Source organism: Rhineura floridana, chromosome 11 (assembly GCF_030035675.1).
Source record: "Rhineura floridana isolate rRhiFlo1 chromosome 11, rRhiFlo1.hap2, whole genome shotgun sequence".
Classification (NCBI taxonomy): Eukaryota; Metazoa; Chordata; class Lepidosauria; order Squamata; family Rhineuridae; genus Rhineura; species Rhineura floridana.
Window position 1 is genome coordinate 1,362,729 of NC_084490.1, and position 24,916 is coordinate 1,387,644.

Here is a 24,916-nt window from a genome sequence, read left to right on the forward strand (position 1 = left end):
CTAAGAGTCGGAAACGACTCGCATTACAAGTGCAGGGACACCTTTACTTTAAGGCCTCGCTGGCCTCGTGACGCCGCTCTAGCCGTTAGCACCTCTGAGGCTGAGGACGCAGGTACAACTCTCTAGCCCTTCTCTTCTCTATGGGCCTTCCTTTCAGGTCAGCTCTCCCAACATGTCGTAGCACCATAGAGTGCCGGTATCCTAGAGCGCCCATCCGCACTCTCTATTCTTCCCTCACTTTTTCTCCCTTCTTAATTGTATGGAGACTGGCTTTAACACACACACACCATGGAAGCCAAATAACGCTCACCAGCTAAAACAAGAAGACGAGAGAAAGAGATACCGGAAGTTCCCTCTTCTCCCCCCATCGCCCTTGTGCACATCCGGGTCATTTCACTTCTCTTGCTCGATTCGCTCTCTGGAGGATGAGACGCCGGAAGTAGTTTTGACGCCGAACGAGACTTCCGGCGCGAGGGAAAGAGAACCGTCGAGGCGCGTTGGGAAGAAAGAACGAAAGAAAGAAAGGGGCGAGGAAGAAGGAAAGGCCCCGGCCTCCGGCCACTTCCTCCTCCCTGGCGTGACTGGTGAGGGCCGGGCGGGGAGTTATTGGGGAGTAAGAGGGCTGGCTGGCTGGCTGGCTGGCTGGCTTGGGCGCTGAGCGCCTCTGGGCAGGGAGGGAGGCAGGGAGGGAAGATGGGTGAGCGAGTCCGCCTGTGGACTCTGTCTCTGAGCGAGGGTGGCCCTCCCCGTTCTGGCCAGTCCAGGGCTTGGGGGGAATAGATTTGGGGCTTATTGTTAGGAGGTAAGAACGTAAGAACAGAGCCTGGCTGCAGCAGCTGGGTCAGGCCAAAGCAGGGCGGCAGGGGGGGAAAGGGTACCCTGATCCCCAGTGGCCACCCAGGCGCCCCCAAAGAGGCTCTGCAACTCCAGAGCAGCAACTCCCTCCACCTGTGGCTTCCAGCAACTGGTGTTAAACGATGATGGTGGTGGGGTTCAGTGCTTGGAAGGGCGGTGTGTGTAAGTGTTGGGGGGGCTCCTTCCCCAAAAAAAACCTTATGGGGGAATGTTCTCACTCAGTATAAGGCATGTTTTGATGTTTCTATGATCCTGGTATTAGTAAGCTAATTAATGTATGCAGCACAATTTTAAAAATGATGCGGCAGTTCAGTCCGCAAATGATAATATTGAACTTCTTAATGAATTGTCAGTGGTTTTATGTTGTTTTCGTGCATGCACATCCACTCTTCCCTCTTTGCACAAATAAATGTTGCACCTGGATTTGGAGGGTGCTGCTCTCCATTACTGAGGGCTATTAGCTAGAGATGTAAAATTTCTGGAAATTTTGAAGCCATGGAAAAAAACTGATTTTTCCCTGTTTTTTTCCAGAAAAAAACAGAAATTTTCAGAAAAATTGAAAAAATGCAATATTAGCACTTTTTACAGATTGAACGTCACTTTGTTACTTCAGGAACATAAAATGTAATTATGTACAAGTTGGTTTGGCATAAAAACATCACATTTGGTATATTAAAAGTATATTTTATTCAAACAATTATTACAAATTGAATTTACTTTTTTAAATTTTTACTTTTTTTTGTAACAAATGGATTTACAAGATCCTGAACTGTAAGAAACATCTGAACTGTAAGGAACCTCTTTCGTTTTGCCAGTTTATGAGGTACAGGCAAAAAACAATTAAAAAAAACCAGAAGAAACCATCAGCATTAATAACAGAAAATTATTTGTCTCCACTAGTCCTCCACAGTGTCAAGCAGATATAAAGCATCCATTCCCATAAAAAGAACAGAAAAAGGGGGGGGACCAAGATTCAATTAAACATTTTATGTATCATGCTAACATAAAACATTCCATAATTCATTTTTTTAATTTTTCCATTTGGGGGGGGAACCAAAAACAGCTTCAGAAAAACACACATCTTTTTCTGAATTTTTCTGGGTCTTTTCCGAGCCTTCACATCTCTACTATTAGAATAGCCAGGAGGCATATAGGGAAAGCAAGAATTGCTTCTATCAGCAGAGATGATGTAGTGCTGGCACCCAGGCAGTGGAAATTATGTCCAACCCTTGTTTCTCAGTTGTTGCCAAGACTGCTCATGAGTGATTATGTCCTACTGCTGCACGTGAGGCCTCTTTCCCCATGGCCCCAAATTATTTCCCTCTGTTTCTCTTGTTCCAGTTCTAGGGGTGGACACACTTATTTTATCCTCTCTTTCTTTTGAATTGTGCTTTGCTACGAATCCTGATTCAAACTTCTCACCTTCAAGGCAGGTGTGCTGGACCCCTCACCTTAACTTCCTCTTGCTTGTCTGCAGAACAGAAGACAGTAACTTCCTACCACAATGGGCGATAGCGATGATGAGTATGATCGCAGGCGCAGGGACAAATTCAGACGTGAGAGGAGTGACTATGATCGTTCTCGAGAACGTGATGATAGACGGCGAGATGATTGGAGCGACAGGTATGATCAAGCTACCTGGGGAATAGAAAGGGGACGTGACTGGAGAGTCGGTCTGTGCCCTAGAAGACCAAAGTGAAGTCTTTTCTCCTGTGGCATTAGGAAAGTCCTTTCAGCCTTTTTTCCCCAGTCTGTAAGACAGGAATGATCTCTATATGCTTTACTTTGCTTGTGAGGATCTTCAAAATCGGAACTCTAAACAATGATTTATATCCCACCTTTCAGGATATAAATCTTCCCAAGGCTGCTTACAATTATGTATTTTAAGAACACAACAAATAAATTTGACATGTTAAAAAATCATCAGGATCTTTCCCACAGGGCAGCTGATGGTAAGTTGCCCTGGTGGTGTTGGGGGAAGTCTAGCTGGAGAAGGCTCTGAGGTAGTCTTCAGTTTCCTTATTTTCTCCCCTGGAATCCTTCACACAGGACAATTGATGGTAGATTGCCCTAGTGGGGGGTGGGGGGAGAGAAGAAGGGGAAAGTCCACCTAAAACAGGCCCTGAAATATTTGTCAGAGACTCTTCTTTACATGGCACGGAGAGCAGGTTTGGGTTGGTTTCTGCCCTGTCAACCGCAGAGAGGGGCAAGTTGTGTTTGCACTCCATACCAGCTATGTACTACTTCCATCCAGGGAGTGGGACAGGGGCCGAGAACGGCGGAGCAGAGGTGAATATCGCGATTATGACCGGAACCGGCGGGAGCGGTTCTCCCCACCTCGCCATGAGCTGAGTCCTCCACAAAAACGGATGCGGCGAGACTGGTAGGTGGCTGTTTATCTTCTCTGTGTTGCTTCTTCCATTCTTATTCTGTGTTAGGTAGTTCAGAAGCATAAATGCAGGCTGCCACTGAATGTTAAGAAAAAAGTTGTTTTAAAACGGCCTTTTCAATCAATTTCCCAAAACAACACAAAAGGTATTATTTCATTTAACCACATACCCTGCTGAAGAAACCATGATCGATGAACACTTTGGTTCTCTCCCAATCCTCTTGATGATTTTAATCCCCAACCCCCACTTCTGCAGGGATGAACACACAACAGACCCCTATCACAGTGGCTATGAGATGCCGTATAGTGGGGTCTCCGCTGGCCCTACGTATGGACCTCCCCAGCCTTGGGCTCACCCTGAAATGCACGTGACGCAGCATCACATCTTACCTATCCAAGCCAGGTAAGCCAATCTGAGCTCATCTACTTATTCAAGCCAGGTGACCTTTGCGGTCCTGCCTCCTTGTCCATTAAGTGAGACCTCAGGCTGCTTGAAGATTAGAGACTTTGGGGTCAAGCAGTTAATGTTTATTTTCTTGAGCTCAAATTGTAGTCTGTGCAAGAGCAGGTGGATACAAATAATAAAACATCTCCCTGTTGCTTTTCACGTGGTGAAGTAAATATTAGCACAGTCTTAGCCCACGTGTTGTGCAGCTCATCCCCAGGCACAAAAACACAACTCACATAGGAAGGTTATGTTTGATCAGCTTTGGCTGATACCTGGAGAGGGAAGACTTGGCTTCACCCATCCATGCTGCATTTACCTCCAGAGTGCAGTCCAACATGCACTCTTATGTCAGACTGACTTTGAAGACGGTCTGGAAGCTTTGGTTGGTTCAAAATGCAGCAGCCAGGCCTTTTTCCTAGTACTCATAGAAAATGTAATTCTGAACAAACGTCAGCTCCATTGGCATCCTATTTCCACCCAGATTCATCTTGCCAAGAACATCAGAAGAGGCTGCTGCATCAGGCCAGTAGCCCATCTAGTTCAGCATCCAGCCAGATGCCCCAAAAGGAAGCCCACAGCAAGACCTGTCCACAACAGTGTTTCCCTCCTGCAGTTTCCAGCAACTAGTATTCAGAAGCATATTGCCTCTAGCCATGGAGGCAGAGCATAGCCATTGATAACCTTTTTCCACATGAATTTGTTCAATCCTCCTTTAAAGCCCTCCAAGATGGCAGCTGTCACGTGTGAGAGTGAATTCTATAGTTTTGACTATGCGCTGTATGAAGAAGTGCATTCTGCCTTGAATCTTCCAGCATTCAGCTTCATTGGATGACTCTGTGGATGTTCTAGTATTATATGAGGGGGAGAAAAGTTTCTATCCACTTCCTCCACACCATGCACTTCTGTCATGTCACCTCTTCCTTGCCTTTTCTCTAAACTAAGAAGCCCCAAATGCTGCAACCTTTCCTCACATGAGAGTCACTCAATCTCCTTGCTCATTGTGGTTGCCTTTTTCTGAACCTTTTCCAGCTCTAGAATATCTGTTTTGAGGTGAGGCGACCAGAAGTGTGCAGAGTATTCCAAATCTATAATTTCCTAAAAACTCCTAGCATGAAATTTGCCCTTTTTCACAGCTGTTCCAAACTGGGTTGTTCTGCTGGTTCTGGCCTTTTAAACCCTAAATGGCTTAGGACCAGGTTACGGTATGGTTCCATTGTTTTCTTATATGCCACTCCGGTATAGTAGAAAAGTGGGTTATAAATAAATTATTTGCCTAGGCTTTTTAAATACTGATTTAATGTCCTTTTGTTTTCACCTATGATATCATTACTGCTTATGTCTGATTTTACCAGGTTGTCTTTAATCTTTCTGATTTATTAGCCACTCTGGGAACATTTTGGTGTTGAAGAACCTGATATTAATGTATGAAATTTGAAATAAAATATTTCTAGCTAAATAGCTGTGCACTTGAAAATGGTCTGCAGAGCACTGCTGGATTTAAAAGAGTAGCCTGTACGTTAGACTGCTTTGGAGATGTTGAACAGTGAGAACGCACCCATGTTGTTCTTTTTCCCAGGCTGGGGAACATTGCAGAGGTGGACCTGGGCATTGCCCCGCCTGTGATGAAGAGTTTCAAGGAGTTCCTCTTGTCCTTGGATGATTCTGTTGATGAGACTGAAGCTGTGAAGCGCTACAATGACTACAAGCTCGACTTCCAGCGCCAGAAAATGCAAGATTTCTTCTTGGCCCACAAGGATGAAGAGTGGTACGTCTCTCGTGGGCTGAGCTGTTTTGCCTTGGACTGCGGGGGCGGGGGGGGGAGAGGAGGGAGCCATCATGGGTGTATATCTGTGGTTGTGCACAGCTAGTGAACTAATTAAGAAGCAAGCCTTCAGAGTGGAATGATGTTTAAACAACCGGTTGGTAGTTTTTTCAGATGTTTGTGACCTTCTTCATGCAGAAGGGCTGCCTCTTCCTGCTCTGATGTTGGGAGTAGCTGGTTAGAATTCCTAGAACCTTAAATAGTTTGTGTAAAACACAAAGATAGCAAGAGATTTCTAGCTTTTTCTTGTAGAAGGAATGTCTGCACACATCTCCTGGGACTCCCTGAACATTTTTTTTTATGGGCAGCTTGGGTGCTGGGAAAGTGAACTGTGCCCCCCCCCAACAGACAGACAGACACACACAATCTGGAAGAAGCCCTTTTCTCAGTGCTGATCTTGCTGAGGCATTCTGTCTCCTGTGGACCATTGGATCAGGGTGCTAATTCATACTTCCTAATCTACATGTCTAGTTTAAAGAGAACAGCACATCGTTGGTAAATGGGAGAACTCTGTTACAGCCAACACATCAAATGAAATCGGTTGGCTGTTGTCAACAATGTAAGAATATTTAGCTCAGTCTTCCCCAGCCTGGCGCCCTCCAGATGTTTTGGACTACAACTCTCAACATCCCTGACTGGGCCATGCTGGCTGTGGCTGATGAACGAATGTTGCCGTCCAAAGCATCTGGAGGGTGCTCAGCTGGGGATAGTTGATTTAGAACAGGTCCAGTGGGCTGTGACGTAGGGCAATTGGCTGTAATCCATGAAATGGGAACAAGAGGAAATGCTGCCGAGAGGGCCATGTCAGTGAAGTGGTGGAGGACAAAATGGAAGGCTGAAGAATACTCAGTGTGGGAAGAGTGGCATGAGAATGAATGGAGAACTGAGCTATTACGTGAGGTGAACTGAGGCATGCAAAAAAAAAAAAAGCACACGTCTCCTAACTTCCTTTTTGGAAGTCTATTTTATTCTCATCTAGCCCTTCATCCTGTACGTGCCGTCTGTACTAACTACCAGGTTTTCCTCTGCACTTTGGGGCTCAACATTGACCAGTTGTGTGTCATGTCTGTATCACGAGAAGTTCCACATTAGCCTGGTTTGCACACGGGCCATTTTTGCCAAAGTGTGTTTTGTTTGAAGGTACAAACATAGCCCCAAAGACTAACCAAGGTTTGTTTTCTAGCAGAAAACCACAGTGTGCCACCCTGGGCTCCTACTGGGAGAAAGGGCGAGATATTATTTATTTATTTATTTATTTAATTTCATTTATAAACCGCCCATAGCCAATGGCTCCCTGGGCGGTGTACGACATACAATAATACAATAAATGAACAAAATCACAGATAAAAATACAAATTCATAATAACACTAAATGATATTAGCATAGCTAAAACATTAAAACAGTAAAATACATAGAAATATATTAAAATGCCTGGGAGAATAGGAAGGTTTTAGCCTGGCGCCAAAAGGATAGCAGCGTAGGCGCCAGGCGTACCTCCTCGGGGAGACTGTTCCACAATTCGGGGGCCACCACCGAAAAGGCCCTGGATCTTGTCATTACCCTCCGAGCCTCTCAGTGAGATAAATAATAGTAGTAGTAGTAGTAGTAGTAGTAATAATAGCTATGGCTTGTTGTTGGCTTGTGAACCATGGCTTGTTCTAACTATGGTTTGCTGAAACCATAGCTTTGCTTCACTGTAGTTTGTTTGGCCACCCCATCCCAGATTCAGCCAAGATCAGCTAGGAAAGAAAGCAGCCCTTGGAGCAACAAATCGTAGCTTGTTTTCATGCAGTTTTTTGAACAAACCATGGCATACTGTTATGTACAACTGTAGCCATTATCAGCTAAATCCATGGGCAAGCAAACTACTGAGCTGCTTTGCCCCCAATTCCCCCTCTCTCTTGCAAAATCTCTGCATTTATCAGAAACAGTTTTTCATAATTCAGTTGTCTTGTTTTTCCTAATTCCTGTCATTGCTGTACTTCTGAACTGACATGGCTGAATACTCTATGCTTTTAGGATACCAATTTGGAACCCTGATTTCTCTTTGGTCTAGAATGACCTCTCAAAGCTACAAAAGTTTGTGTATTGTTAAAAGTTCATAGGCTGTTTTCCAGCAGAATCCCTAAAATTGTGTAACGTAAGAATTAACATGAGAAAGAAAATAATATGTCCCCCCCCCAAAAAAAAAAATCCAGAAAGAATCAGACAAACTACTAGCTGCTTTGGGGTACAGAATCCACACTGAATAATGCAATCTTCCCTAATCTCTGTAAAAATAAAAGTGAAGGGAATAGGCTGAGTTCTGCTGTCTGGGTGCCCCTACTAAGAAGGCCACCAGCAAGTGTCAGTGGCTGAGCAGAGTCATGATGGCAGTCTTGAGTTAGTAGTCACAGCTTCTTCTCATCTCTCTTGCCTGCACATATTTACGTTGCTGATTTGCAGCACATAAGTAACCTGAAAGAAATGAGGAACCAGCTCCTCTCTCCCAATTTGCAACAAAAAACTTGTCCCCAGGTGAAGGGCTTCTTGCAGTCTTGGCTTGGATTTGTTGATCAATGCGGCGCTCTGGCCTTGGCCAGTCCTGTTACTTATTCAGGCCCCCAGGTGGCTATACCGTTTTCACTGCCCTGTTGCCAAAATCTGAAGGGATGTTGTGGAAGCTTCCCAAGCGGCTGGGAGGGAGGGGGTCCCTGTGATAAGGTGCTTGTCATCTTGTCTCTGAGTCTCCTTCGGGTCTGTTTTGTTTTAACGAGGGTAGCCAAGGCCTGGTTGGCTTTCAGAATGCATTTAAGTTGCAGATTTTTTTAATTATTTGAACCTCACCTTCCAAGCACACAACAGTTATTTTGGATCCAGGTGATAGAGGTGAAGAATGGAAAGCTTGGGGGGGGGACACATTTGGGGCAGGGGGACACCTAATGGGCTGCCACTCAGTCGCTTCTTACCTCACTTCTGTTATGTGGGCTGTTTCCAGGCAAACTCCCACCACCACCATCAGTCAGTTTTGCAATGAGGATAAATTGCGAATTAAGGATGCCACTTCTGTGCAGGTGGTCAGGGACAAGATATTGGGGTGGTGGTGCTTCTTTTACTGAGGACAGGGATGGCGCTTGGCACATCAGATGGAAGTGTTTTTTGTTTTTTTAACAGAGCACACTAGTATGTATTTGTTGGCCTGCTAAAAATGGTTAACTAGGACGGGGCACAGGTTGAACCCCTCTCAGTCAGGTTCTCAGGGAGGAGGGGGAGCGAGAATGAGAGGAACTTGCTAAGGAAGGCCTCATCCTGCACATTTTGTAGTCTCCTAGAATTGTCGCTGCTCTTGAGTAAACTGGTGGCTGCCTTCAGAGCACACAATGGCTCTTCTCAAGAGCTAAGCTTTGAGTTCAGAGTCTTCCAGCAATGAATTGAACTCCCTCCGTTTAGCTAAATCCCCCCCCAATCCTTTGTTAAGTTCTGATGCTGACATTTCGGGATCTCCAAACGCTCATAGGAGAGTAAGGGACGCATTATTTATTTAAGACAATCACAGCAGTAGGTCCTATTCGCTTCTGTTAAATTCTGCTTCCTTGTTCTTTTAGTTTTCAATGGAGCACCCTAAATGAACAAATTACATCCAAGGAGCAGTGCGCAGGAAGTGCATTGTTGTGCCAATAACTTGGGGCTGACTCCCTCTGAGGTGTTCTCGGGATTACGGGGTACCCAGTGATAGCTACTGTAAACTCAGCACAGGCAGGCACTGTTGGGGTATAGACTTCCCAGGGCATCAACTAGGAGACCCCATTCGGGGGGCGTTGACAGTGGAGCACCCTGAGCTGGGAAATGACTTATGAGACATGAGAGTGTGCGGCACCTGATGTGCACATGCATCCCAGCTTTAAGACATGATTTTTGCCTAAGAACCTGGCTTGCTTTCCCAGCCCTGGGGCATTGGGTTGCTGTCATCCCTGGGTGCTGAAGTGAATCTTCCAGGCTGAGGGAGGGAGGCGGTGGGTGGGGACGGAAGGTGATATCTCTCTGGATGTGGGGTGAGGAGTCTGCCCACCTGGAGAGTGGAGGGGTCCCTTGCCATGGCTTTGGAAGACGGGGAGGGAGGGAGGGAGGGAGGGAGGGAAGGGGGGGCGTATGCTGTCCCTCTTCCAGACACAATTGTCTCTCTATTCACTTTTAACCGTTTTAGTTTCCTTTTATAGTTTTTGGTTTTTGTTCTGGATGTTAACTGTAATAACTTGGCCTTTTCTCCCCTCCTCCCAAGAACCTCTCACAGGAGACTCCAAAAACCATCTGTCCTCAACCTGGAGAATCCATAAATAAGCCAAACAAACCCAAGAGCCTTGAATACTTTTTTTTTCCTTCCTCTCCGCTGGTGATTTTTTTTTCCTCCGCAGCTTAGACAGTCAGGGTATTCACTGTGCACAATGCAGTGATTAGCTGAATGTGAGTTGGTAGGATGTAGACAGCGCAGGGGAATTGCAGGCACGGAGCCTTCTCTTTTTTGTCAAGTCCTGCTGCCCAGCGAGAGAGAGAGATTCCAATCTTGGTAAACCTGTTTTTTTTTCTTAAAATCCGCTGAAGAAAACTCTCTTCGCTTGGAAGGCTCGGAGTGTGACTCCCCTCAGTGTATGTATGACGTGTTCTGTCTTCTTAAATCAGCTGAGAGAAAAAAAAATCTAAAACGCATATCTTGTATTTGCAAGGTAAAACTGTAGAAGGCGTGTTTTGGATTTGGTTGTATTGACTTCCATCCCCCCCCTTAACTGCCTTCCCTATCAAAGCTGCTTTTACATTCTCCCACCCGCCCCGCCCCAATCTTGAGAGCATCACGCGTCCCCAGTAAATGGCTACATCACAAGAAGACACCCTCCAGATCTCCCAGCAGAGTTTTACCTCTTTCCCATAAGAGACCCTCTGGAGCTAGCTCTCCCCTCGCTCCACCCCTAGCCTCTTGAGGAAGAGGCAAGCTGAGGCTTTAATCCAGCTAGGGCTGCCCTTCCTTAAAACACCCCCTCCACCACGAGGGCGCATGGTTAGTACCAGCAGTGAGCCGTGCAGGACACTGGCAGGCTGTGTTTCCGTCCCTGAGGGCTCGTGGTCCCTGCCTGGCAGAGAGGGCTTGGCTAGGGGAGGCCAGGAGGTGGCAGTCATGGCAAGGCAGCGGGGGTGGTGGGGTGAGGGAGCTGGGAAGCCTCAGAGCAGTGGGGTTTGGAGAGTCTGTTTCCGCTACAGGGGGCGGCCGGGCAGCCAAGAGATGGCCACGGGTGTGAGTCAGGCCAGGAGGAGAGGCCTAAGGAGCAACCAGAGAAGCCTTAAGACGAAGGAGGGGTAGAGGCTTGAAGTTGATGGAGATCTCCTGAAGGACCTGCAGAAAGAAGCAAAAGAAAAAAAGAACTTTCCCGCAGTGCTCTGAGTCAAGCCAGGCAGGCCGAGGAGGAGAGAGCGAAGTTGGCAGGGTCCTCTCCCCTCGCAGTTCTGGCCATTCCTTAGATGGAGTCAGTCCCCACCACCAGCCAGTTGTTGCAAAGCGTCTCTCTCCCCCTGCCTTCCCCAAAGTCAGCTCCACCGACACATGCCGCTTTTGTGGCAACAGAAGTGAGAGGTTCCCTTTCTGTCGAGTTGGGCCTTGGGCTGCCCTCAGAGCCTGGGCACAAACCCTAGGCTGTTGCAAAAGGTTTGTAGACCCTCAGGGCTTCTGTTTGCCCTGCCAGGGATCAGTTTCTTTTCCTAGAGATTCCTCAACCTGTCCCAGCAATGCCCCCCTCCCTCTCCCTCCTGCCGCTCCTCCCTGCCATCTCTACAGGAAAAAAACCAAACAGCGCCTGGCGTTTCCTCCCTCCCTCCCTCCCTCCCTTCCTCCCTTGCTTTGCATGTGTGGATTATTGGCCAAGGGGTGAGCTCCCAGTTCCCTTTCTCTGGCTGACACAAGTCTCCCTCTCCCCTGTCCTTCTCTGTCCATTTCTTCCTCCCCACCTACCCCCCCAACCCTTGAAAATTCGGATTCCGTTCAGGTTCCGATCCAAATACCACCCAGACGAAGCCGGCAGGCGGAAGCAGGAATCCCACAGTGCCCTGCAAAACCGCCTCAGCGTCTTCCTCTACCTCATGGACAACAGCTGGTTTGAGAACTTGCAGCTGGAGATCGACAAAGCCAGTGCCATCATCAAAGTCCTGGATGCCGGTAGGCTTGGTTTGGTTTAATTCTGGAGGCGGGGAGGGGTAGGAGAAGTGCGGAGGCGGGACTGTGGATCGGGTCTTCCTTGGTCAGAAACGAAAGGCAAGAATAGCCTTAGTGCCTGTGAGTGGCCCTGTTGCCCCTTAAAGCCTCAAGGGAAGGCTGGCACCGTTAGCAAGCTGCCTTATACACAGTTGGACACAATCAGCAAGAAGGCCTGCAAATGGGGAAATGAGGCTTGTAATGTACTTCAAAGAGCAAACATACGCACTTTGGGCACATGTGGGGTAATGCAACTAGGACCACGAGCAATAATACTACGGAAGGTTTCCTAAACAACCTTCTTTGGGGCGAGCGCCCAAGTATTTCCTCTTGTGCCTCAGTGGGTGATGAGAAGCCTTTTAGCTGAGCAGTTTTCTTCTCCAAGATGCGGAACGAAGCAAGAATTGTTTCTCAAGGACGTACTTGAGAAAGACTTGATGGTTGAAACAGATTTATAACCAATGGTTCTGAAGTATTACTGTTCATTGTCCTCTATTGCTTGTATGTTTCCATATTTGGGCTCTTCTTGCTGATTGTGTTGCCTGCATGGGGATCCTTAAAGGCATGTTGTGCTTTATACCAAGTCGGACCTTTGGGCCATCTAGGTCGGTGTCATCTACTCTGACCGGCAGTGGCTCTCCGGGGTTTCATGCAGGGAGTCTAGACTCTCCCAGACCCACCTGGAGAAGCCACTGGGGATAGAGCGTGGGGCCTTCTGCATGCAAAGCGGATGCTCTGCCACGGAGCTATGGCTCTCTGGTCATTTGTTCCAAAACCATGTGCCTACTGAGGACGCTGCCCTCCTTCTCCAACACTGCCCAGAAAAGGCTTCTGGTGCTTGTACAGCAGTGAGCTGAGAAAGGGGCGCAGGGGACAAGAGAGGGGGAAGCCGCCATGTTGGCAGTCCCCGCTGATCAGCCCAGTGGCAGAAGCCCAGCCACCTGCCAGTGTTAGGAGCAGTGCTGAGATCTGCAAAGAGCAGCTGGCACTGCCATGGGGGCTGTTACAAGCAGGAGTGGCTGCCTGCTCTCCGAGTAGGCTGGGATCTCTCTACAGCTCTGGAGGGGTGACGCGTGGGGGCCCACACCAGGGAAAGGGAGGCTCTTGTTGGCCTGAGTTGTCCTTCCTCCCCTGCATCGTGAAATGAAAGGGGGCTGGGCGGGGGGATGTTTTCTTGGGATCTTGATGATGATCCCTCTGTCCCTGCAGCTGTCATTAAGATGGAAGGCGGGACTGAGAACGACCTGAAAATCCTGGATCAGGAGGAAGAGGAGGAGCGTCAGGAGAAAGCAGAATCGGGGAAGAAGGAAGAGAACAGGCTGTCGGAACTGGACCGCAAAGACTCGGAGAAGGAGGACAAGAAAGAGGAGGCCAAGAAGGTGGTGCTTGGGGAGGGAAGGGAGTCGAGACGGGTGCGGTCGTGACCCCTTGCTGGGGGCTGTACCTCCCTTGCCACTCTTCAGCTGAGCAGGAAGCTGGCTGGCCCTGGGGTGGGGGCAGGGGGCGCCTCCTCCCCCCGATCTCAGACGCGTGCTCTGCTCTCCTAGACGAGCGACGAAGAGGCTGCGGAAGACAAGGGGAAGAAGGCCTCGGAAGACGAGGAGAAAGAGGGCGAGAAGGAGGAGGAGCCGGACAAAGAGGCGAAAAAGGTGCGGCTTTTGGGGGGCAGACCCTTGACACTCCTGTCCCGTTGGGGTCCCTCATTGCAGTGCTTCTTTGGTTCCAGGAGGCCGGGCAGACAGGAGAGGGGAGCAGCCCGGCTCTCTTGGACTGGGCAGGCCAGAACTTCCACAGGGACCGGGGCAGCTTGAGCTCTGGAGTGGGAGGGCACTCCAGTTGCAGGGTCAGGTACATGCAGCCCTGCAGGGGTTGGAATCTCCTGGCCTATGTCGAGGAAGGCCAGACCTTATTCCAGGGATAAACAGTGCAGAGTAGGGAGGGCTTTGCCAGATCACACCAAAAGTCTCGCTAGTCAAGTCTTCTGTTCCCCACAGTGGCCAACCAGATGCCTCTCGCAAGCCCCCCAGCAGGGCATGAGGCCGGCAACCTTTCCCTCTGGCAGCAGATGTGTGCCGATCTGTGTGTGTTGAGCAGGACTTCGTCTGCCTCTCTGAATCTGGGAGCTAAAGAGACACACAGAGCACTCAGATCTCCACCCCATCCTGCCCTGGCCAGCTCTTGCATCTTCACTGGGGACTGACTGACTTATTTAATTTATTGTTTGATTTATATCCCGCCCTTCCTCACGGCAGCAGCCCAGGGTGGTAAACAAAAGCACTAAAAACACTTTAAAACATCATAAAAACAAACTTTAAAACACATTAAAACAAAACATCTTTAAAAACATTTCTTTAAAAAAGCACCTTCAAAACATCGTCTAAAATTAAAAACGTTTCAGAAAAGAAGGTTTAAGAACATATTAAAAAGCAATTCCAACACAGACGCAGACTGGGATAAGATCTCAACTTAAAAGGCTTGTTGAAAGAGGAAGGTTTTCAGAAGGCGCCAAAAAGATAACAGAGATGGCACCTGCCTAATATTCAAAGGGAGGGAATTCCACAGGGCAGGTGCCACTACACTAAAGGTCCACTTCCTCTATTATGCAGAACATACCTCCTGATAAGATGGTATCTGCAGGAGGCCCTCACCTGCAGGGCACAGTGATCGGCTGGGTATATAAGGGATAAGATGGTCTTTCGGGTATTCTGGTCCCGAGCTGTATAGGGCTTTGTACACCAAAACCACAACCTTGAACTTGGCCCGGTAGCAAATGGGCAGCCAGTGCAATTCTTTCAGCAACGGGGTGACATGTTGGCGATACCCTGCCCCAGTGAGCAGTCACGCTGCCTCATTTTGCACCAGCTGCAGCTTCCGGACCAACCTCAAGGGCAGCCCCACATAGAGTGCATTACAGTAATCCAGCCTGGAGGTTCCTTGGCCCCATGTGCTCTCTGTCTTCTGCTGGGGCAGGGAAACCTCTGGTCCTTCAGATGCCATTGGGCTCCTCGGTGCCAGCAGCCTGCATGGTGCGTGAGCAGGAGTGATGGGAGTTGTAATCCAGCATCAGGTTCTTCACCCCTGCACTTGAGACGGTTTGCTTTACCTAAAAAGTAACTGAGGCCAAATTTAAACTTTAAATGAACTCTCAGCTCTGTGCCTGGTGCCAAATTCCACATCTGCCCAGGATACGCCATTGCTTCTTTGGCACTGCGTACAGCACAGCTTGATGGGTGGCGAGCGATGATGGGCAGATGAGGATTTTAGCTGCTGCAGCGTGGTAGCAGAGCGGGAAGGTGGAAGCCCTAGCATGTTATGAGATTTGGGGGGGGTGTTTCCTGGTGACAGAGGTGTCACTTGCAAATTTTCACCAGTGTGGGTTGTTAAGGGGCCATAAATGAGCTTCCAGGCCTGCGCAGCCCTTTTGAGGTGGACGGGTTAAGGGCCTTTAGTGCGGACCAAGCTTGGGGGATGACGGTGGCTCTCCTTTGTCTCCCAGACCAGCCATAAGCACAAGCGGAAGCGCAGCGGAGACGACAGCTATGACGAAGGCAGTGTTTCTGAGTCCGACACTGAGTCAGAAAGTGGGCGCCCTGGAGAGGAGGTCAAGGAAGGTGGGTGCAGAGGCATGGCAGGGTCCGGGGGCACGAGGAGAGAATCCGAGCGGAGGAGTCGTTGCTCCAAGTTCTTTGCCATCTCTCTTTTGGGGTGGGGCTGCAGACAAAAAGCCGAAGGAGGAGAAGGTGGCGGTGGTGGCGACAGCAGCGGTGGAAGCGGCGGCAGCTAAGGAGGGGGAGGAGTCTCCCAAAGCCAAAGAGAAGGAAGGGGAGCCCAAGCCCCGCCCCTTGCACAAGACCTGCTCCCTCTTCGTGCGCAACATCGCCCCCAACATCTCCCAGGCAGAGATCGTGGCAGTGAGTTGGGGGGGCCCTTGCACAGCGCTGCAGGAGGCCCAAGAACAGCAGGCGCTCTTGGGGGGGCTTACGATGCACCCCAGGGAGGGAGGGAAGGCTCTGTGAGGCTCAGGTCTTCCCAGGGGCGGATGGGGGGGGAAGTCTTTCCTCCCTCTGGCTTTCAGTCTTCTAGTAGCCCTGGCATGCCTGGCAGTTCACTGCCCACAACACCGTGGCGGTTCAGCAACCCTGATGGGTCATTCTCCTACGGCAGAGGAGCTGCCCTGTGAAGTTTTGCTTCTATTACTCCGAGGGCCACGGGGGTGGGGAGGACAGGATCGTCTGGCTTGATTTCCCCATCGCTCATTGTCCAGCTCTCCTTTTCTTTCTGTCCCTCAGCTTTGCAAAAGGTACCCTGGATTTATGAGAGTGGCTCTTTCAGATCCCCAGCCAGAAAGGAGGTAACATTTGTTTTTCGAACTCCCTCCCCCCCTTTCTCATGTGTGTTTGTCTCTGGACAGTCAGTGTCACAACAATAATAAAGGGCCTATCAGGCTGTCTTTAGGACAACACCAGGCTTCACGCTTGCAGAATCTACTTTGTTTTTTTTACTAAAACCTCTAACTGTAGCCAGGTGCAAAAGGCATCCACTAAAAGTAAAAAAAATAATGATTTAGCAACTATGAAGTTTTTACGCATTTTCTAAAATTCAAGAGAGAAACAGTAAGTAGCTATATTTCTGCCTAACTTACCTTGCAAGATTGTTGTGTGGATAAAATGAGAGAGCCCTGTGTGAACAGTTTTGGAGGGACGATAAGATGCACATGCTACACTTCACCGTGACGATTCCAGAGCTGCTGCACTCTGAGGCGGGGGGTGGGGGGCATTTGGGAGGCCCAGTAGCTGAACAGTTTTCCTGTTTTCCCCAGGTTTTTCCGAAGAGGTTGGGTTACATTTGATCGCAGCGTCAACATCAAGGAAATCTGTTGGAACCTGCAGAACATTAGGGTAAAGCATAGAGGGGAGGGGGCAACTGTGAGCCGTACGTTCATCTTGTTTTTCTCCAACTCCAGCTTCCAAATTGTACCCCCCATTTGTGCTGTTTCCTGAGGTAGAGAGGAAGAAGTGGTGCTTCTGTGCATTACTATTGAAGCGCAACATCCAGGCAGCAGGAAGAGGCAGCTGCTATATACGGAGCCAAACCAATGGTCTCTCTATCTCAGTATTGTCTCCGCTGACATCCTTGGTCACTGAATCCCACAGCATGCCAGTATCTGGGAGGAGGAGAAGGAAGGGTCCCTCTCTTGTTTCAAAGGTCGGGTCAGTCCTTGTGTGGAATTCACTCTCTGTCCTCTTCCCAGCTGAGGGACTGCGAACTGAGCCCTGGAGTCAATCGTGACCTGACCCGGCGTGTCCGTAACGTCAGTGGCATCACACAGCACAAGCAGATTTTGCGCAATGACATCAAACTGGCAGCTAAGCTGATTCACACCATGGATGACCGCACCCAGCTGTGGGGGGCTGGAGAGGCCCGCCCTGCCTCCGAAGTCTCGGTTAGTTAGGGAGCTGTCTCGGGGTGGGGCAGAGTGAAGGGCTGTTGGCACAGTGAGCTAACCACAAATTTCTGTCTTGGGGTTTCTCTGTGCCTCATCAAAGAGCAAATTGGAGGCTGAGAGAACGAACCTCAAAACTCTAGTGGGATTATTAGCTTCTCTGGGCAGAGCTCACAGTTCCACACGGCTGTGACCTCCTGTGACCAGCTACCTGAGCGATGGCTGTTGTGCCCTGGAAAGTGAAAAGCAAGGGCTTCCAGGTATCCAGGCCTAAAAACTCTCCTCGCAGATAAGGCTGGCTCTAGACAGAGCGTTGCATGAAGAACTGGATGAAGGGGTCATCTCCTTGATTTTTTAGCTTTTTATTACAAATATATACATTTTAATATATAAATATAAATAAGACAGGATGGATTAGAAAAGGCAAAGTCCATACAAATAAAACCTCCTTCTCTGTTGCCTCCTCTCCTTCTCTGTTGAAGTCTCAGCATCTTAAATCTCTTAGCAGGCAGATTCACAGAGCACTGGTTGGTTTTGTGTGTGAGAGAGAAAGAGATCATATTTTAATCACATATCTTTAAACCCTTCTCCCTCTCCACCAAGTCGACAAGGAGATCGTGGGGTTACTAGGTTACTATCTCAGTCAGGAACTCCAGCATGCCAACAAGACCAGGCTACGCTGGTGGTTATCTGGTTTTCCATATTGGGCACCAAGATAATACTCAGACTTGGTCACTAGTTCATAAAGCGACATCAGTGGCTCTCCTTGGAGACTGATTCTCTGTTAAATGGCTAAATGCCATGTGGCCTAGTCATCTGGGGTCTGTCACGTGTCCCTGACCTAGTGCCGACTAGATGTTTTGGACTACAACTCCCATCAGCCCCAGCCAGCATGGCCATCCAGAGGCACCAGGGCAAGGAAGGGTGTCCGTTGAGAAACACAGTGGCCCATGAATGACTCAAGACAACCAGCTGGTGTTACTTTTAGGTCACTGTGGTCTTGTTTTTCCTCAACTGAGTTGGGCAGTGCTGCCTTCTCCCTTCTGCCTCCAGGGAGACCTTAGCCCTCAATGACAATGCTTGCAGCCACCCTTCACTCTCTCTTCTCTCCCCCTCCCCGCTCCAGAGCTTACCTTCCCAAAATCCCATCCTAAAGAACATCACTGACTACCTGATAGAAGAGGTGAGCGCGGAGGAGGAGGAGCTGCTGGGGAAAAGTGGGGAGCCCTCTGAAGAGCCCCCCAAGGAAGGGAATCCAGCCGAGGTCAACGTGGAGAGGGACGAGAAGCTTGTCAAGGTGACTTGTTTGTTAGTTGGCTTATTAGATTTATATCCCGCCCTTCCTCCCAGTGGAAGCCCATCCCTGCTATGTTGGAGGGGGAGGTGTCTCTTGAGGAAGCTTGGAAAATAGGAAGCAACTTGCACCAAGTCAGACTGTTGGGGTCCATCTGGTTCAATATTGCCTGCACAGACTGGCAGCAGCTCTCGAGGGTTCCAGGCAGGGAGTCTCTCCCAGCCCTGTTGGCTAGTGGTATTCAGAGGAGGTATACCGTTGCCTTCCTCTGAGGCTGAGACTGGACCAAGGCCACCCAGTGAGCTTCCTGGCTGTGTGGGGATTCGAACCCTGGTCTCCCAGGTCGCAGTCCAGCACTCTAACGCCACACTGGCTCTCATTACATTTGCACCCTGCGTTTCAATTCATACTAGTAACCCAAGGCAGCATGGCTCCCAGGCAGTCTCCCATCCAGGCCTGGCCAGACCTGACCCTGCTTAGCTTCAGCAGGTGCTGGCCTCATGTGCCTTCAGCCCACAGCCCTTGGGGACTGAGCCCGGGACAGAGAGCTGACCCCAGTCTGGGGCTGCACCAGGGGCTGCTGTGAGCCTCCCCACCCACCCCAGCCATACCTGGAGGCCCCAGCAGGGCTGACTTCCCTCCTTCCTGGCAGGTGTTGGACAAGCTGCTCCTGTACCTGCGCATCGTCCACTCGGTGGACTACTACAACACCTCGGAGTACATCAACGAGGACGAGATGCCCAACCGCTGCGGGATCATCCATGTGCGGGGGCCCATCCCCCCCAACCGCGTCACCCATGGGGAAGGTACCCTGTGTGCGCACCCGCGTGAGGACTGTGGTCAGGCTCCCACCTACAAGGGGGGCCAAAGCACAGTGGGCTTTGGAAGGGCACCTCTGGGGCAGATGGGCTGTTGCACTTTGTCTGTGGTCGTTTTTGCATAGACCTTTCAGTGGCTGACGGGGAAACCGAACACAGGGTGGACAAAGGGGATTCCTGTTGTGCCAATGCACCACACACACACCTTGATTCCTTACCTGCTAGGGAGCATCGCTCTTCACGGGAAGAACAATTGGTCGACAGGGTGGCAGCCTTGAGCTGTCCACGGCTTGCTTGGGGATGTTCTTGCTCCGTGGGGCACTTTCCTGCTGCGTGGCAGACGTGGCTTCTGGGAAGGGAGTTGGGTGGAGGGGAGGGTCTGGGATCTGGGAGTCCTAGCTTCTCCATTAACTCTTTCCTTCCCAACCCCACCTTTAGTATCTGACTGGCAGAAAACCTTTGAGGAGAAGCTGACCCCCTTATTCAGCGCCCGGGAGTTCCTGTCTGAGGAAGAGGCACAGAAGATGGGCAAGAAAGACTCTGAGCAGGAGGTGGAGAAATTTGTCACGGCAAACACCCAGGAGCTGGGGAAGGACAAGTGGCTTTGCCCCCTCAGTGGGAAAAAGTTCAAGGTGTGTGTCTGCTTCCCAGGTCTGGGTCTGAATAGCACAGCTGGGGCAGGGGAGAAGGGGAGAGAGGAGACCAAGTGCCCTGAGACGTGCCCCCCTTCTCTCTCTCTGCTCCCAGGGCCCTGAGTTTGTCCGCAAGCACATCTTCAACAAGCACGCAGAGAAGATAGAGGAGGTGAAGAAGGAAGTGGCGTTCTTCAATAACTTCCTCACAGATGCCAAGAGGCCTGCCTTGCCAGAGCTCAAGCCAAACCAGCCACCAGGACAAGGTTAGGCGGCCGAGGGGAGGGAGTTCCTTGGGAAACCTCGCAGGGGGAGCCAGAAGGCAGCTGCCGCCCGTCCCCCCACAAAGCGGGTGGCAAAATGTCCTTGCCTATTGACGTGGAAGTCGCAGGAGAGGCCACGTTGCAGGGGTGGTGGCGGCGGCGGCATCCTGTGGTCCATGCAACAGATTCAATGCGGCCTTGTGTGAAAAGGCACTCATTTTGCAAGGCGGGGGAGATCTTTCCTTTCCAGGCTGTTCCGTCAGCCACCAGCAGCCCTTCTGCCACTTGCGCTTAGGGGTCTCTCTCTCTCTCTCTCCCCCCTTGGCAGGCATGGCCCCAGGGTTGCCTTACCCTCCACAGGCCCCCCAGGGATTGATGCCGTACGGACAGCCCCGCCTACCCATCCTGGGATACGGAGGTACGCAGAAGGCGCTTCTGCTCCTGGCATCCCCACAAGAGGGCGCCTGGGAGCATCCCGTGTCCTGTCAATAGGCAAAGGAGTCCAAGGCACTGCCCAGGACACTCTTGCAAGTCAGTGCTGTTGGACTCTGCATGCTGGAGACTTCACCACTGGCAGGCCTGCGAATTCTAGCCCTGATATTATGCACAGCAGGATGGCCAACTTGTGATCCCTCCAGATGTGGTTAGATTCCAGCTCCAGCCAGCTTAGCTAATAGTTAGGGATGGTGGGCGTTGTAGTCCAGTAACATCTGGAGGGCCAAAGGTCTCCCCCCCCCGCTGTATCAACATGCATGTTGATGAAGGCCTGTTAAGGAGAAAGGGTTTTTTAAAAACCTCTATCAGTGGTGCTTGACTTTATAGGCTTAAAACACCTTCATAGTCTGAACAGCAATATGTTGTCGGAGATGGGGGGGCAGGAGGAACATGATGATTTCGTACTTGTATTTTGGAAATCATAGTACGCTGGAGTTTTGGGATCTGTTATGGCTCTATGTTGAGCAAATCGCTGGTTATTTAATCCATGTTGACACTGATGTTTATGGACCTGGGAATTACGTTTAGAGATAAAAGTTTGGGAGTAGTGGGGTCTCCGACATGACGCATTCAAGAGGCAGCTGGACAGCCATCTGTCAGGAATGCTTTGATTTGGATTCCTGCATTGAGCAGGGGGTTGGACTGGATGGCCTTAGAGACCCCTTCCACCTCTACTATTCTATGAGATATGGTACCTAAGTTTAAGTAAGTGATAACGGAGTTTTTGGAAGAACTTCTCCATCTACTACATCCCACATCTTGCATAACCAGCCTTGCAGAAGTTTAATAGGTACAAGTTTAAGGAGAGCAACTTAGTGATTAATTGAAAGACAACTTCATTTATTTTGCTTGGAATTGAACAGTTTAATGACTTTGTAATTCATGTATGTATCGTTAATGAGACTTACTCTGCTTTATTTAACAAGAACAAAAGCCACCGGCACCCTCCCAAGAGACACTGATAATAGGCACTGTGTACGTTCTGATGATCCCCCCCCTTTTCATCTGTTGCAGGCGGCCCTCCTTACCCACCAGCCCCATATGCTGCTGGAAGGGGGAACTATGACACCTTCAGAGGGCAGGGTGGCTATCTGAACAAACCACGAAACAGGTAGGGGTGTGTGTGTGTGTGTCAAATACAATGAAAGTCAGAAGAGTAGATCTTGGCTGTAAACCTGCTGGGGAGGGAGGGAGGGGAGTGCCTGGTAGGTGTCATGTTCCCTGGGAGGGGAGAGAGCAGAGCCAAGCCCAGACATCTGCAGCTCACCCGCCGTCTCTTGACAGGATGGTCCGAGGAGACCCTCGTGCAATCGTGGAATACAGGGACCTGGATGCCCCGGAAGACGCTGATTTCTTTTGAGCCGAGAGAGAAGGCCTGCCAAGTTGGGTTTAATTTTTCTGCTCCTCTTTTTCTTCTAGCTTTTTTTAAAAAAATAAAATACTGCTTTTCCTGCTTGACCCTCCCTGTGTGGTGATCTCCCTTCCCCACCCCCAGAAAAGAAATTGTGTGTGCGTTTCACGTTAACTTTTCCAATGAGATTTCAATAAACTCTCCCATCTGAACTCCATTTTGGGGCAGTTGCACTGTTTTACCACCATTGTGTGGCCTGTCCACACCTCAACACACATTTATTGATTTATAAAAACATTTACCTACTACCCCCACATAAAATATCAGGCCAATGTACAACAATCTAAAAACTTTTTTTAAAAAAAACCATTAAAAGGCAACACAGCAATTGCTTTTTAAGCAATATATTTGGGTACACAGGGAAAGGAGATGGTGACTTTCCAAGCTGATTTTAGGCATACCATCCCCACCTAGCCGGCTTTTCAGTGCCATACAGGTTTGCTCAACCTCTTTCAACCCTGGAGAATGGAGTTCTGCAAAACAGAGCTTCCCTCTTCAGCAAAGCTGAAGGTAACGTACAGAGTTTATTAGATAGGTCACCTAGAAGCACCTAGCTGGGTGTGCCCTCTCTCTCTCTATATATATATCTAGTGGTGGTTTATCTCCCCCAAATCTCTAATGTTTGAAACCCAGGCTCCCACTCCTGGGCCTCCTGCCATCCATCCTATGCTTAGCTGTGATTTCTACAGCTGGATGTCTGTCTTGTATGCGCTCCTCTGCCACCCTCTCTCAAACAGATGCTGTTGTTCAGGTGCATTTCTTCCTGTATGTCAGGTGTGGGGGACTTTTGGCCCACCAGCTGCTGTGGAACTACAACTCCCATCAGCTCCAGCTAGGGATGATGGGAGTTGTAGTTCTGCAGCTGGAGGGCCATAGTTTCCGCACATCTCCTTGTGTACATACGTGTATGTGCTGTCCCTCTCTGTGACGGGGGAGCATTTTACAAGTGTAACTCTTGTCAAGGGACTGAGCAAAAAAGGCAGGCTTGTGTAGGCTTGGAGCCATCCCAAGCAGGGAGCAGGGAGGTCACACCAGAGGACCTTCAGGGTTCTGCAGACTCTCTTCTACCTGCTCTGTGTGAGATCCTTTGCTTTGAGGAGCAAAAGAAAAAACTCAGCTATTCCAGAACTACCAACAGAGACATTTTTTCTAAAGCAGCCTTTGCCAACCCGGTACTCTGCAGATGTTTTGGGCTACACACTTTTAGCATGTGCGGGGAGTGGTGGTCTAAAACATCTGGAGGGCACCAGGTTGGTAAAGGCCATTCTAAAGATTAAGGATGTCCAAACAAAAAGCCGTTAAATTGGCCGGCCCCTGCCTGGGACGAGCCAGGAGCTTCAGAGGGAACGATGGACACGTCAACCAAACCACAAACAAGTGTGTGTGTGTGTGTGTCTACCTAATTCCGTGCTGACTCCATCCACTTCGTGGGTTCATGTTTTGTTCAGCGGAGGCCCCAAAGCACCTTCCATACTTCCTCCATCCTCTCCATCGAGACCCTGTGCACAGTGAAGGACTCCTGGTACGCTCTGGGTTCATCCTTCGGAGGCCCCCACACTCTGAAGCGTCCGTCGTGCCGGATGCTGATGTCGGCCGCCAAAGCCAAGAGTCCAAAATACACCTCGTGGAGAGGGAAGACGGGAAGGCGAAGTGATGCCTTGTAGAGTGCTGGGATGGAGTGTCCTGACACAACTGTCCCTCCAGAGACAAAGGGCGGGTAGTGGGCCAGTGGGTAGAGGAGGTAGGGGGTGGCATACTTCCCTTCCCTCATTACAGCCACCTCGTTCTGCAGGTTGCCGTGGATCACGAGGGAGGCTTTGGGGAGGTTGCTGAGGTAATCCATCAGGGCCTCTGGGTTCACAAAGATGTCGTCGGTCCCTGCAAGCCAACACAGGCTCACTGGTTAGGGTTAGGGTTACACAATCTACTTCTGGGTGATTCAGTTTATCCTGACCTTCCTAGGGTGGCAAAGTTTTTTTTTTAAGCAATCGCATTCTCCCAGCCAGGGATTTCAGAGTTGCCAAGAACAGAATTTTTCAGCACTCAACGGACTGGGTAAATGGGGATGTTTAACTTCCTCCTGAAAGTCGGTAATGAGGGAAAGAGCTGCCACTGAAAGCCCTGGCACAGGTCGATGCCAGCCAGGCAACCCCCAGTGGTGGAAACGTACAAGACGTACACAGATTACAGATACAGATCACATTTTGACCCACAATGTGCTCAGAGCTTTACAGGGTGATGGATTTCTGTGTTTGGGTTTTTTTTTTTATAATTATAATATCCTGCCTTTCTTTGTCATGAAACCCCAAATGGTATGCCATTAGTTCCCAGGTGGCCACCCGTCCAGAGCTGGCGCCACTTCGCTTCAGCAGTCTTCGCTGGATTCTCACCTTGTAGTGGTGAGCGGGCTTGTGTTCCAATGAACCCCATGAGCCACGCTGTCAGGAGTCATGTACTCCCAGCAGGGTCACCCATGGCGGTAAGGTAACCTTTTTGTTTTTTAAAAAAGATGTTTTTAATGTTGTTTTGTTTTAATGTATTTTAAGGTCTGTTTTTATGATGTTTTAAAGTGTTTTTAGCGTTTTTGTTTGCCGCCCTGGGCTCCTGCTGAGAGGAAGGGCGGGATATAAATCAAATGATAAATAAATAATAATACGGTCAAGGGAGAGGAACCAGGCACAGAACGATCCAAGAAAGTCCTCAACAGCAGAATAGGTGGAGGATAACAATGTGTATGTTACAACGGCTGTGAAGGCGGATGAAGGTTGCAGCAGATAAAGGACTTCCAATCGTCATGGTACCCATGCCATTGGATCAAAGCCTTTTTCTGT

At 49.6% G+C, this 24,916-nt stretch overlaps 2 protein-coding genes across 5 annotated transcripts in view; one reads left to right on the plus strand and one right to left on the minus strand.

The window, feature by feature from the left end:
• Nucleotides 1–420: 420 nt before the first annotated feature.
• On the plus strand, nt 421–22,132 carry SRRT (serrate, RNA effector molecule). 4 transcript variants are annotated; one of them, XM_061590165.1, is made up of 20 exons: nt 422–584; nt 2,333–2,478; nt 3,110–3,238; nt 3,501–3,647; nt 5,269–5,457; nt 11,524–11,693; nt 12,939–13,108; nt 13,277–13,378; nt 15,226–15,340; nt 15,447–15,640; nt 16,019–16,080; nt 16,549–16,627; nt 16,981–17,172; nt 18,299–18,469; nt 19,119–19,272; nt 19,723–19,916; nt 20,032–20,182; nt 20,508–20,597; nt 21,689–21,785; nt 21,959–22,132. In XM_061590165.1, the coding sequence occupies exons 2-20, from the start codon at nt 2,360–2,362 to the stop codon at nt 22,032–22,034; spliced, it is 2,601 nt and encodes an 866-aa protein (XP_061446149.1). In that variant the 5' UTR covers nt 422–584; nt 2,333–2,359; the 3' UTR covers nt 22,035–22,132. The 4 variants fall into 4 exon arrangements, with proteins under 4 accessions (XP_061446152.1, XP_061446149.1, XP_061446151.1 ...); XM_061590167.1 differs by having other exon boundaries at nt 2,338–2,478; XM_061590168.1 differs by lacking the exon at nt 20,508–20,597 and having other exon boundaries at nt 421–584.
• Nucleotides 21,552–24,916, minus strand: part of LOC133366729 (N-acetyllactosaminide beta-1,3-N-acetylglucosaminyltransferase 4-like) — a 38,473-nt gene continuing 35,108 nt past the window's right edge. Inside the window, exon 3 of the mRNA XM_061590170.1 lies at nt 21,552–23,963. Coding sequence (XP_061446154.1) covers nt 23,530–23,963 — 434 coding nt within the window. The 3' untranslated portion in view covers nt 21,552–23,529. The remainder of the gene's footprint in view (nt 23,964–24,916) is intronic.

Bases quoted from the DNA above. Each gene is read 5' to 3' on its own strand.
- SRRT (XM_061590165.1), top strand. From the start codon at position 2,360: ATGGGCGATAGCGATGATGAGTATGATCGCAGGCGCAGGGACAAATTC. The intron at 13,379-15,225 runs GTGCGGCTTTTG...TTTGTCTCCCAG, and splicing joins CGGACAAAGAGGCGAAAAAG to ACCAGCCATAAGCACAAGCG. The intron at 17,173-18,298 runs GTTAGTTAGGGA...TCCCCGCTCCAG, and splicing joins GCCCTGCCTCCGAAGTCTCG to AGCTTACCTTCCCAAAATCC.